General features: G+C 45.8%; 1 protein-coding gene across 3 annotated transcripts in view; it reads left to right on the forward strand.

Moving 5' to 3' along the window:
• The window catches only part of SLC25A16 (solute carrier family 25 member 16), a 30,104-nt gene that overhangs the window by 3,637 nt on the left and 13,423 nt on the right, over positions 1–13,044 (forward strand). For 2 of the 3 annotated variants that reach the window (XM_083148962.1, XM_083148960.1), the window contains exons 2-5: positions 2,998–3,108; positions 4,623–4,715; positions 5,597–5,730; positions 11,793–11,856. In XM_083148962.1, coding sequence (XP_083005088.1) covers positions 3,015–3,108; positions 4,623–4,715; positions 5,597–5,730; positions 11,793–11,856 — 385 coding nt within the window. In that variant the 5' untranslated portion in view covers positions 2,998–3,014. The remainder of the gene's footprint in view (positions 1–2,997; positions 3,109–4,622; positions 4,716–5,596; positions 5,731–11,792; positions 11,857–13,044) is intronic. The other variant, XM_083148963.1, reaches the window with a different exon arrangement.

Below are 13,044 nucleotides of genomic sequence, written 5' to 3' on the forward strand. Positions count from 1 at the left end.
CATGCATAGTAGTGTATTGGTATTCTCAATACACCACGATGCAAACTACGTAATGGGTGCCCTGCTAATACATAAGTACCCAAATATTCAGTACTTTATATAATTAACATGAGGAGCCGACATTCCCAGTTAATATAATGGGATGCAGTCAAAATCCCGACGGGTCAAAATCCCGAATGGGTCATAATACCGAAAAGGATGAAATCCCGACATTTAAAATCCCGACAGGGTTTTTTCACTGTTTTTTGAACCGACATGTGCCGACAGGCGGTATTTCATGCCCTACCATCCACTAGGGCGTGGTGGGAGATTAAAATAGTGTGCCCGAAGCATTGCGAGCAAAGTGAGGGGATGTGGTACACCTCCAACTGTGTCCATGTCGACGGTGTCGACATTTGGGTAAAAAAACCATGTCGACATCGCGACCTGTCAACGGAAAGTCATGTTGACTGTTTCACCTGTACATTCTATATGTCGGTATTTTGTCCTTGTCGGGATTTTGTCCTTGTCGGTATTATGACCCTGTCGGGATTTTAACTGTTGGGATTTCATACCGAATCCAATATAATGATAGGAAGTTGTATATTAACACCATCTGTGAAAGAATCTCTCTTCCACAGCTTGTAAGATCTCTCATTAACACACACAACCACGGAATCATAAATGAGAATGCCCCAATTGCAGGGAAGCAGACTATTAAGGCCCTGGGCGACTTTCAGCTTAAAGCAGCTTTGTTGACTCGTCTAAGCGTCTTTCAGCTTGAAAGCCGCCCAGTGTGTACGGGGCAGCGGTGAGCGCTGATGTGCGCACTCCCGCATCATCACTGGGCCGGTATTACCAGCAGATGAGTGAGGGAGTGGACAGCTTTCCATAACGTCCCGCTATGGAAATTGATAATTAAAAAACTGGATTAGTATCAGTAATAACCTCGGATTGTTGTATTTTGTGTAATGTGTTCCAGCTACTAACATCATTAGGTACTTCTTTACTTTCACGGCGCCACTAGAAATCGCGGGCATCGCGGCCATTGAATGCACTAAAAATCGGGTGCGACGCGACCGACGCGATGCCCGCGATTTCCCATAGGGAACAATGTTAAATTTCTCAATTGACCCGATTTTACTGTTCAATGCCTCAATTGACACGATTTTTCCATAGGAAACAATGTTAAATGGCCCACAGAGGCGAAATAGGCACCCTCAAGTGTGAAATGGCTCCCACAATTGTTAACGCCACCCCACGATCAACGTCAACCTGAAGCGTGGCGAGCGCAGCGGTACGCGTCCTCCGACCTTTTCATACCCCCACTATCCACGTCGGCGTGGAGTTGAGAATAGAATAGTGTGGCGAGCGCACCGAGCCCGAAGCGTGGCGAGCGGACGTGGATACCTTCACAGGTAAACGCGTCCCTTCGCGGGCTTCACAGGTATCCTCGTCCCCTCGCGGGGCTCGCCACGCTTCGGGCTCGGTGGCTCGCTGCACTCGCCACACTATTCTATTCTCAACTCCACACCGACGTGGATAGTGGGGGTATGAAAAGGTCGTAGGACGCGTACCGCCACGCTTCGGGTTCACGTTGATCGTGGGGTGGCGTTAACAATTGTGGGGGCCATTTCACACTTCAGGGTGTCTATTTTGCCTCTGTGGGCCATTTAACATTGATTCCTATGAAAAAATCGTGTCAATTGAGGCATTGAACAGAAAAATCGGGTCAATTGAGAAATTTAACATTGGTCCCTATGGGAAATCGCGGGCATCGCGTCGGTCGCGTCGCACCCGATTTTTTAGTGCATTCAATGCCCGCGATGACCGCGATATCCTATCTGTCCTATCTAGTGGCGCCGTGAAAGTAAAGAAGTACCCATCATTATTATTTGTATTTTTGTATTATTTGTGTTTTATATTAATATAAAAAGTAAAAAGAGTCCTTCCTCTAGCGTGGTCTTTGTTGGTTGAATCGGGATTGAATAGAAAAGGAATATAGTATACACCACTTTAGATCCAGTTATGTGATTAGTGAAACTTCACTTGTCTCTCTGTAAAGGCCCCCATACATTAGTCGGACCGGATTGTCAAGGCAGCTCCCTGGAGGGATCACATGCGATTAGATACTTCATGTGGCAAGTTTTACATTTGATCATTTGAAATGGTCATGGATCACCTGCAAGTGTTCTGAGACATTCCATGGAGCCACGGCACACAGTTTGGGAACCTCTGAGTTAGGAGAAATAATACAAACAAGAACTCAGGAATTTAGTTGTATGGCCTATAACACAGGTTCTCCAACTTGGTCCTCAGGACCCCACAAAGTGCATGTTTTGCAGGTCTCCTCACAGAATCACAAGAGAAATAATTGACTCCACCTATGGATCTTTTAAAATGTGTTAATGAGTAATTAATGCACCTGTGTAGCTGCCAGGTGACCTGGAAAACATGGACTGTGTGGGGTCCTGAGGACCAAGTTTGAGAACCCCTGGCCTATAGCATACAGTCTGATTCTAGCTGCCATTTTTACAGTGCAAACTCTGAATGAGAAAATTATTTGGTTGCCTTGACAACAATTCCATTCCCTATGCACTGGATTTCATGACTCATTATGCTACATTATCTTTTACCTGTACCCCAGGTGCATTATCGTGTGAGGTTGAAATAGACTTGTAGGAGTGTTTGTTGATTTAGTGTTTCTTGGAAAACTGGCGGGATAGCAAATGCTAGAAATAACGTCACATAGTCTGGCAATTTGTGATTTACTTTGAACAGATCTACATATGAATCCTACCAACAATTCCCCAAAGGTGATTTCTTTTACAATCCTATTCATTGGGAACAATGATGGGAATTCTGCTGAAGAAACTCAAAATAAGTTTCTCCTAGCAACCAATCGGATTCTACTTATTTATTTAGCACCTTCTAGAAGATAATATAGAAGCTGATTGGTTGCTATGGGCAATATACTGTAACTCCCATCTTAGTAAATGTACCCCTATGTTTCTCCAGCAGAGACAATTCTTAAGATGACTTCTGAGGCAACTATTGCTCCATCCACTAACAGACTTCCAAATCCTGGCTACAGAGACTACTACTGGCTGCGCTCTTTTGTGGCAGGAGGTAAGATCTATAAGGCATCTTTTCACATTAAATGGTATGAGCTGCTTACATAGGGTGTTTATCCATTTATGATCAGAAATTCATAGAAAATAGCCAAAACTAAAATATGCAAGTTGATCCTAAAAGATACTAAAAATACTTTTTAAGACTAAATAGCACATAGATTTGCCCTTACATACCTAGGCCCTTATTCTGGTTTATTCGCAAAGGCAAATTCCTTCTTAAATGGAGAAAACCATGTGCACTGCAGGTGGGGCAGATGTAACATGTTATTTTGTTTCTGTGCAGAGTAAATACTCATACCTCCCAACATGACCCTCTCCAGGAGGGACACAATGCTTTGTTTCTGGACTTCCCTCTTGATGTATGATTGCCATCAGCTGTTTTAAACAGGTTAATTGATAAGAAAGATGCTTCACCACAGGTGATGGTAATCATAAATTAAGAGGGAAGTCCAGGACCAGAGCAATGTGTCCCTCCTGGAGAGGGTCATGTTGGGAGGTATGAATACTGGCTACTTTATTTTTGCACTGCAAAATAGATATCAGTTTGAATTTAAACCCCACCCAAATCTAACGCTTTGCACAAGTTACATCTGCCCCACCTGCAGTGCACATGGTTTTGTCCATTTGAGAAGGAATTTGCCTTTGCGAATGAACCGGAATTAGTGTTCTTTGGGGTGCCGGAGGACTCACCGGCAGTCTGGATTCCAACAGTCATTACACCGACGTCGGAATCCGGACTGCTAAAAGCCCGACACACAGACAGCGGGTATTCTCCCTCGTGGGGGTCTACAACCCCCACAGAGGGAGAATAGAATAGGTGGCGAGTGTAGCGAGCCTGCAAGGGGCTTCATTGTGCTCTCCCCCCCCCCCCCCAACCTCCCCACCCACCCCGCTGTCTGAGGGCAGTCAGGATTCCGACGTCGGCTAATGACTGTCAGAATCCCGACTGTCGGTGTGTTATACCACACCCGTTCTTTGTGGGACTGTAGCGCCAAGTCTTTTTGGTGTCTTTTGTGATAAATCTCAATGGCCCCTATTTTGTAAGAACTCCCATGTACCTGCCAAGTTTTACATCATTTAGCATTGACAGGAAAGTGCGGGACACTTCCAGGGCCATATTATTCAATAAACTGTCTAAGATGAAGCCTAGGGGCCCTGCAGGGACTAGGGGCCCATAATTTTGGCTAAAGGCACTCCGCTGTAGCAATGCACACTGTTAGTCAGCTGAAATTTGAACTGAGACAGTGGAAGGGGAAGACAGAGGACCAATAGCGGACTAGCGATATTTCAAAAGAGAAAAAAAAAAAAAAGGAAGACCGATTGTGCTGTGAGAAAAGAAGTCTGCATCGGTGTACATACACACCCTATCACTCTATACTATGCTAGAAATACTGTTTGCTTATTAACATTTTTTTAAGCTATGACCCAGATTAAGTATAATGGCACTGATAAACCGAAAATACTGTACGTACTAGTTGTTATATATAACCTGTGCTCTTTTCATTGTAGGAGTTGCAAGTTGCTGTGCAAAAACCACAATTGCACCTTTGGACAGGATCAAGATTTTGCTGCAAGCACAAAATGTCCACTACAGGCATTTGGGTGAGAATAACGTAAACATGGGACTTCCGCAATGACTTATATAGTGGTTTCTTAATGAAGATTATTTATTGTTTTTTTTTTTTGTTTGTTTAATATTCTTATATATTTTATGAAGAGAGTAAACTGTGTTTAGTAATTGGTTACTGTCTGCTACCAGTTATGGACTAGTAAACATTTTTTTTATAGCCCAGTGCAGGGGTATTCAAGATACGGCCCTTCAAATGGTGTGGAACCACACATCCCAGCATGTACTGCCACAGTTTTGTTATTGTGGCATACTGGAACTACTGTATGGCAGGGAATGCTGGGATGTGTAGTTCCACAGCAGCTGGAGGACTCCATGTTGAATTGCCCAGCTGTGCCTATGCCCACCCACTCAGACTGGTGCTCCCAGTACAAACAAGCATTATTGGCAGGAACATTGCATACTTGGACATTCTGGTTGTATACACACTGGCACTCTACAGACTGTTTGCACAGAGTTAAATAAAACTCACAGGGTTACCAGGCATAGATCTGGAAATCCCACAGCTAAGTTACATTATTACAGCTCACTGATTGCAGTGTTTGAAATATATTTTTAATTGTTCTAGTTTTGTCTCGCTTTCTTCAATATTTATGTATATAGGGTTAGCAGGTCCAGAAACTTTGTCTAGTGCTGTTGTGCTCTGACAATATGTTGGTGTGTATAACAGTAACTGGTGCAATGAGCCCAATAAGGGAGATAGTATAATTCCATGACTGTAAAGCCCCAGGACAAACCCTTTACAGTTATGTTGCTCCCTACTGTGATGGTAGGCAGATGGATAATTAGCATGGATGTTACATGAATATCGGGAATGTTTTCACAACCGTGTTGACTCATGTCTACTTATTTGCAGGGGTACTATCTACAGTATTCGCCGTCAGACAGAAAGAGGGGATCCTGGGGTTGTATAAAGGGAACGGAGCAATGATGATCAGGATCTTTCCATATGGGGCCATACAGTTTATGGCTTTTGACAAATACAAAAAGGTATTTATTTTATTTCATTGTTTTGTCCTTCATGTACATTTCTATCATGCTCGATAGTCCATATCCGTAGTTCATATTGCACCGTGTGTATGCCCCTTAGAGCTAGGGGGTTATTCTCGTTGATTCGCAAGGCTGTAAATTCCCAGCCTTGCAAGTCCACCAAACCCTGCGGATGACTTAAACATCCATTCACAGCCTTTGGGTGAACATCCACATTATTCAATGGCCGCCGACCATCGAATGATGTGGAACATGCATGCATATCTAAGCTACTCTCAGGTCACTTGCGTGCACCCTTGGACGGAAGTGGGCGGGCAGCTGACATCCGGTGAAGTCAGTTGCCTGCCCCGGCATGACGTCACGGCCCGATTACCATGGGAACGCCCATGAAACGCTGGGCGTTCCCATGGGCACGACTGTCTACTCCACGATTCCCGGCCGCAGTCTTGGGTGCTTGCATCTGATGAACAGTCTGTTTGCCGTGGGCACACGCACCAGCCATATGCACATGCACAGAAATGATCCTGCGCATATGCCCACCATCGGTCCCCGCGCGAGTGTTCTAGTCTGCGCAAACAGACCAGAATAAACCTAAGCTTGCAGGAGCTCTTGTGCTTTTTCATTTAATTAAGAAAATCTCGGTCTCCTGTAGGAGGCGGGCAACAGGACTTCATAGCCAATCAGAGCACACCTTCTGCTCATCATAACCAGAAAAAAAAACATTGGATCCTTACCATTGCAGGTTTAGCTATTGGACATCCATCCTTTGTTACCATTACTGTGACTTCCTCTATGCTAGACATCCTGTGTATAAGAATACCCTATGTATTCATCATGTAAATGCACCATTGATGTACTCTAGTGTTATTGCTGCAAGCTGAACCAGGCATTCTGCTGGAACATTCTGCCTGCAAATTGTTACCTAAAACCAAACATAAAACCTGGAACATGAAGGGTATTTACAATCTGTAGACTGTTAATTTTTTTTTTTTTTTTTACAAGACCATCGGATGTTTATATGAGTTGTCATCATGAAAAATGTATCTGGGGAGTATAACATTCCTAGTAAAAATATATAATGTAGAACTGGCTGTGTATAATGATTATACATTTATTACTGGCTGATCAGTAAATTTTCGTAAACACTTTTTCATTTTCTAAGATAAAGAAGTTTGCTAAATGTTGGACTTTGCAATTGTAAAATCTAATACAGGATAAGATTGTAGTTACTCTGTATGTTTGTAGCAATTACTACATTCGGAAGCATCAGTCTAGAGCAGGGTTTCCCAGCCTGTGGTATTTGTACCCCTAGGGTGAAAAGGTATTTCCACACTTAGGGGGTATCTGATTTGCCCACAAAAAAAACTTCAGGGTATGCTCGCTCCTGATACCAACGGAATTCAATTTAAAAAAAAAAAAAAAAAAAACACAGGAGTTTCTGCTTCGAAAATCAAGTGGTGTGAGGAGAAAAAAAAGTGTGATAATGAGGGTGCCGGACGGGTTCACGACAGTCGGGAAAAAAAACACATTTTGAATGCAATATTAGGCCGCATCATGGAGAGCAGGAATATAGGTCATATTTGATTGGGCAGTGTCAGACAGGGTGCTGTACTGGGTCCTGACAGTCGGGATCCCGACAGTCATTTACCCGACGTCGGGATCCCGACTGTCAAAACGCTGACAGCCGGGTGCCCGACGGCCACCCGCTATTTTCCCTCGTGGGGGTCCACGACCCCCATAGAGGGAGAATAGAATAGATGGCTCGTGTAGCGAGCCACCGTGCCCGCAAGGGGCTATTTTGCGCTCGCCATGCTGTCTGACTCCAGGCAGTCGGGATCCCGACGTCGGCATAAAACCATACCCGATAATGACTGGTCCGGTGGTCTCTCCAGCTCCTGGTCATCTCTCCATATTTCCACTCGGGAGGTGGGTGCTCCCTGCTGCTGCCTCCAGACACACATAGGAGGGGTCACACACACTGGTTACAATGATATAACAATGCTTATTGCAAATGAGGGTAAGCCATGGTATATTATATAAAGAGACATACATTTAGGGATAAATAAGGCTATTCTACAAAATTCTAAAACGTTTAATTTGCATGAAACGAGGAACTTTTGCTGTATGATTAGCAAGGTTGGGCAAAAGTACATGAGCAACAAAAGATTTAGGGGTGTATTCAATGAGGCCAGTGAGGGGGTTAAACAGCAGGGATCGACGAAAACAAGCGATCCTGGCTGGACCCTGTGAGCTGTCACAGCTCGCCCCAAGCATTGAATACTGCCATTACTGTTGTTGTTCATACAATTGTTTGCTATTATGTTGCAAATTAGCGGATAGTAGAAACTTTCTTCTGCTTAATGCTATCATGCTGAACCATGGATTACTCCTCTGGAAAGACTAAACTGGCTGCCTGTTAATAATGGTATAAGTAGTTCACCTCTTAAATCTGGTTCCTAAATCATTACTAATAATACAATGTCCGTAAACTTTCTGGACAACAAGTGAGCTTCACAGCTGCGCATTAACACAGCCTTGAAGCTGCGTGATTATTATGATGCCCATCCCTTTCCCTGGCCTTCCGTCTAGGGCAGAGACAATTTTTATACCCCCCACATATTTATTTATTTGTGTTTCATGTGTGTTTTTCTCACATTTATTGGGATGTAGGCGTGACCTTTATGGTCTTTTCTGCTCCCCAGGTACTAAAGCTCTCTCCTCATAGGAAGAGCTGAGGTCTCTGATCCCTGTGCACCGCTTCGGCCAACCCTGGGGAAGTTGGTATGAGCCCAAGCCGCAAGGCGGAGGGAAGTCCACCGACCTTACCTCCTTTTGTGGGTTGAGGGATGGGGTTTTCTAAAGACAATGTGAGAGCTGCTCAATCAAATTGATAATGCCCCTCAGGTGCTGCAAAAGGGCATTAGTAATACAATTTGAAAAACCAATATAATAGAAGGTAATTCAGACATCTTAGTTACATATATTTAACAGCACCCATACTGGGTCATATAATTGTCTTCTGTAAGGCTAAATGAAAACAGCACTTACCAATATAGCTATAAGTTGAGAGCCAGCCTATCAGGAGTTAACCCTAAATCTTCCTTGTGGCACTACAGAAAACAGCATGCACTCCAAATGCCGGTGCCATCAAAAGCCTTGCACATAAAAACAGTGTGAGAGCTGCTCAATCAAATTAGTCTTTCCAAGCTTCGGCGAGGTGGACCGACTGACCCTAAAGGCCCCCATACACTAGCCGATTTTTGTCAGATTTCAGCCAGATCAGTCGGATCTGGCCGAAATCGGACCAAAATCGGCTAGTTTTGATGTCCCCTCAGATCCGATGCGCGGTCCCGTGCGCATCGGATCTGCGTCGGGTGGTCGGACCTGCTGCACGTCCGACCACCTGACTTGGTACCTAGTGGGGCGGCGCGGCGGTGGAGGGAGCAGGGGGGGCTGGGGACGCTGCGGGGGGCACAGGCGGCATAGAGCCGGGCAGGGGGAGCCGGCGGGAGCTGTCAGTATTGAATAAAAAAAAAAAAGCCCATACAATGCATGGGCGGCCTGTGATTGGCTGAGCGCTCTCTCAGCCAGTCAGCAATTGGCTGAGAGAGCGCTCAGCCAATCACAGGCTGCCCATTCATTGTATAGGCTTTTTTTTTCTAGCACTGACAGCTCCCGCCGGCTCCCTCTGCCCGGCTCTATGCAGCCTGTGTCCCCCGCAGCGTCCCCAGCCCCCCCTGCTCCCTCTACCGCCTCGCCGCACAGACGCTGTCCCCCGCAGCGTCCCCAGCAGCGGGGGACACAGACGTGTCCCCTGCAGCGTCCCCAGCCCCCCTGCTTCCACCAGCTCCCACCTCTGTAGCCCCCCCCCCCTGCTCCCCGGGTTTTTTACATGTGATAAATCGAGACGATTTATCACATGTAAAAAATGGCACATCAAGTGCCAATCTAATCAAGCTCCCCCGGGGAAGCTCAGAGGGAAGTCGGGGGCGACTTGTCCTAAGGACAAGTTGCCCTAGTGTATGGGGGCCTTAACTCCTTCGGGGGTTAGTGGGTTGGTGAGGAGAACCGATTGACCCTTTTCCCCTCAGTAGGACTTTTGGCTCTGAGGGGTTTGGAGAATAAGGAGGAAACAAGGGATCCTTGTCCCTAATATCAGAATACTAGGTATAAGTCTAAAGGACACAAGGATTTAGTTGTCTCTGTCTTGGCCAAATCAGCACTAGAGCAATTGAGTGATGGCCATATTTCCACCCATATAATGACTGAGCGCTTTCCTTGGTTCTGTACACCTGGTGAATTGCAGCGAGTTGGCTTACAAAAGCAGTTCTCATAAATGCATGGTTTTGGGTATATAGGCTCTGGGCAGTTTCTCTTGCCACATTACATACACACTTTTCAATGACAGAATCTCAGGTTTTCACATTTGATCACTCGTTCTTCTTTTTATAGGTAAAATACACAGAGTGGCCACTTCATTATGTACCACAAACAGAAGGTATACGTCTTTGGGTCGACACACAAAAGGTCAAAACCTGAAATAGGTCGACATGGTTGGAGGGTTGACACAAGCATTAGGTCGACATGGGTTTTTCACTTTTTTTCTGTCGAGCCAACGCGTGCCTGCAGGCAGTATTTCATGCTCTACCATCCACTAGGGCGCAGGGAAATTAGTATAGTTTGCCAAGCCCATCAAGGCACCGTGCCAGAAGTATGGTGAGCGCATGCAGTGCACCAATACGGTGCCCATGTTGACCATGCTGACATTTGGGACAAAAAAAAAAAAACATGTCGACACTGTGGACCTAATACTTGTGTCGACCTTGCATCCATGTAGACCTTAAGCATGTGGACCTATTTGAGGTGTTGACCTAAGCCATGTCAACCCTCTGTGGTCGACCTAATGCATGTCGACCTTTGAAGGGTCGACCCAATGACCCCTACCCAATTACATAAGAAAAAAAGTGTAGTCCATATGGTGTACAAGAAATACGTAATAAAATGTTGCCTTCGTGTATAATCATTAAAGTATCAATAAACATCAACAAAATACTAAAATAAGGTTAAACAAATGATAGCGGGCGCCTGATATTTCTCTTTATTATATGTCCGTCTGATGTGTTTCCGTCCAAAATCCAAACCGTGCTGAATAAAACATACATCAGTATATGTTTACTGCATGTTGGAATATTCATTCCAGTATTGTTCTGATCGTTTATTGGGAATCTATGGAATGGAATGGAGTGTATGAAGATAACATACAACAGTATTCAAATACCGTATATATAGCAGGGGGGAAGCGGTACATCTGTCAGAACAGACTTAGGTCTACAGTCATTAGGTCGACCCCGGAAGGTCGACTGGCCCCAAGGTCGACAGGGTTAAAGGTCGACTTGACTTAAGGTCGATATGAGCCAAGGTCGACATGGTTCTAGGTCGACAGTCATTAGGTGGACATGAGTTTTTCACAGTTTTTTTACCCAAATGTCGACATGGACACAGTTGGAGTTGAACCGCAGCCCCTCGCGTCGCTCGCAATGCATCGGGCACGGTGCCTCGCTACGCTCGGCACACTATTTTATTCTCCCACCACGCCCTAGTGGATGGTAGGGCATGAAATACCGCCTGTCGCCACATGTCGGCTCAAAAAACAGTGAAAAAATCATGTCGACCGAATGCCTGTCGACCTAGAACCATGTCGACCTTAAGTCATGTCGACCTTTACCCATGTCGACCTTGGGGCCAGTCGACCTTCCGGGGTCGACCTAATGACTGTCGACCTAAGTGTGATCTGACAGATGACCGTTTCCCAGCAGGGGGAACAAACCAGTGCAGAGGGATCTGCGTTTAGAACACCTTTCTAGTTCCAGGTATGACCCACGTTTGTCCCCAGCTGAACTTTTCTGTGCCGGGGATTCAGAAAGGTGCTTGGAACATGACCTAATAGAAATTGCTGTGAAAGCAGACATTTTTATTAAAATAATCCCATCTGGACACCCAGTATTTTATTCGGGCTTTGTGTTTAAATGTAAAACTGCTATGAACACTTTTATTTTTTACAGTTAATACGCAAGAAAATTGGCAAGTCGGAACATGTGCATAGACTAATGGCAGGATCAATGGCAGGTACAGGGTGATTCACTTATCAGAGACATTTATCATGCTGTCCTACAGATTGAAGTCCTTGACACTTCCAGTGCTTTTACTATTGGTGTATTATGTAAGGCAGAGTGAATGGAATTCGGTACATCTGTCAGAATGAACTTAGGTCTACAGTCATTAGGTCGACCCCACTAGGTCGACTGGCAGGAAGGTCGACCTGACTTAAGGTCGACATGGGCCAAGGTCGACATGACTTAAGGTCGAATTTGCATTAAGGTCGACATGAGGAAGTTCGACTGGTCATAAGGTCGACATGGGTTTTTCACTGTTTTTTGATCCGAATGTCGACACAGTCGACATGGACACAGTTAGCAATGACAATCGGACGCTCGCAATGCTTCGGGCACGGTGCCTCGCTGCGCTCGGCACACTATTTTATTCTCCCACCACGCCCTAGTGGATGGTAGGGCATGAAATACCACCTGTCGGCACATGTCGGTTCAAAAAACAGTGAAAAACCCATGTCGACCTTATGACCAGTCGACCTTCCTCATGTCGACCTTTATGCAAATTCGACCTTAAGTCATGTCGACCTTGGCCCATGTCGACCTTAAGTCAGGTCGACCTTCCTGCCAGTCGACCTAGTGGGGTCGACCTAATGACTGTAGACCTAAGTTCATTCGGTATTCTTTACCTAGAACGGCGCCCGCGATCAGAATCGCGGGCGTCGGGGGTAAAAAATCGCGGTAATCGCGGGCATCGCGGGTAAATCGCGGGTACATCAAAATCGGGTACCCGCGATTACCGCGATTTTCCCATAGGGAACAATGTTAAAAAGCCTGATTGACCGCGATTTTACTGTAAAATGCCTCAATGCCCGCGATTTTCCCATAGGAATCAATGTTAAATGGGCTACAGAGCCCAAATAGCCCCAATTAACCCTTAAATGTCCCCCCAATTTTTGTACGCCACCCCACGATCCACGCCAACCCGAAGCGTGGCGAGCGCAGCGAGCCCGCGAGGGGCGGCGGTACGCGTCCTCCGACCTTTTCATGCCCTACTATCCACGTCGGCGTGGAGTTGAGAATAGAATAGTGTGGCGAGCGCAGCGAGCCACCGAGCCCGAAGCGTGGCGAGCGCACGCGGATACCTTCACAGGTAAACGCGTCCCTTCGCGGGCTTCACAGGTGTCCGCGTCGCCACGGACACCTG

This window comes from Crinia signifera, chromosome 6, assembly GCF_055691185.1.
Source record: "Crinia signifera chromosome 6, ASM5569118v1, whole genome shotgun sequence".
NCBI lineage: Eukaryota > Metazoa > Chordata > Amphibia > Anura > Myobatrachidae > Crinia > Crinia signifera.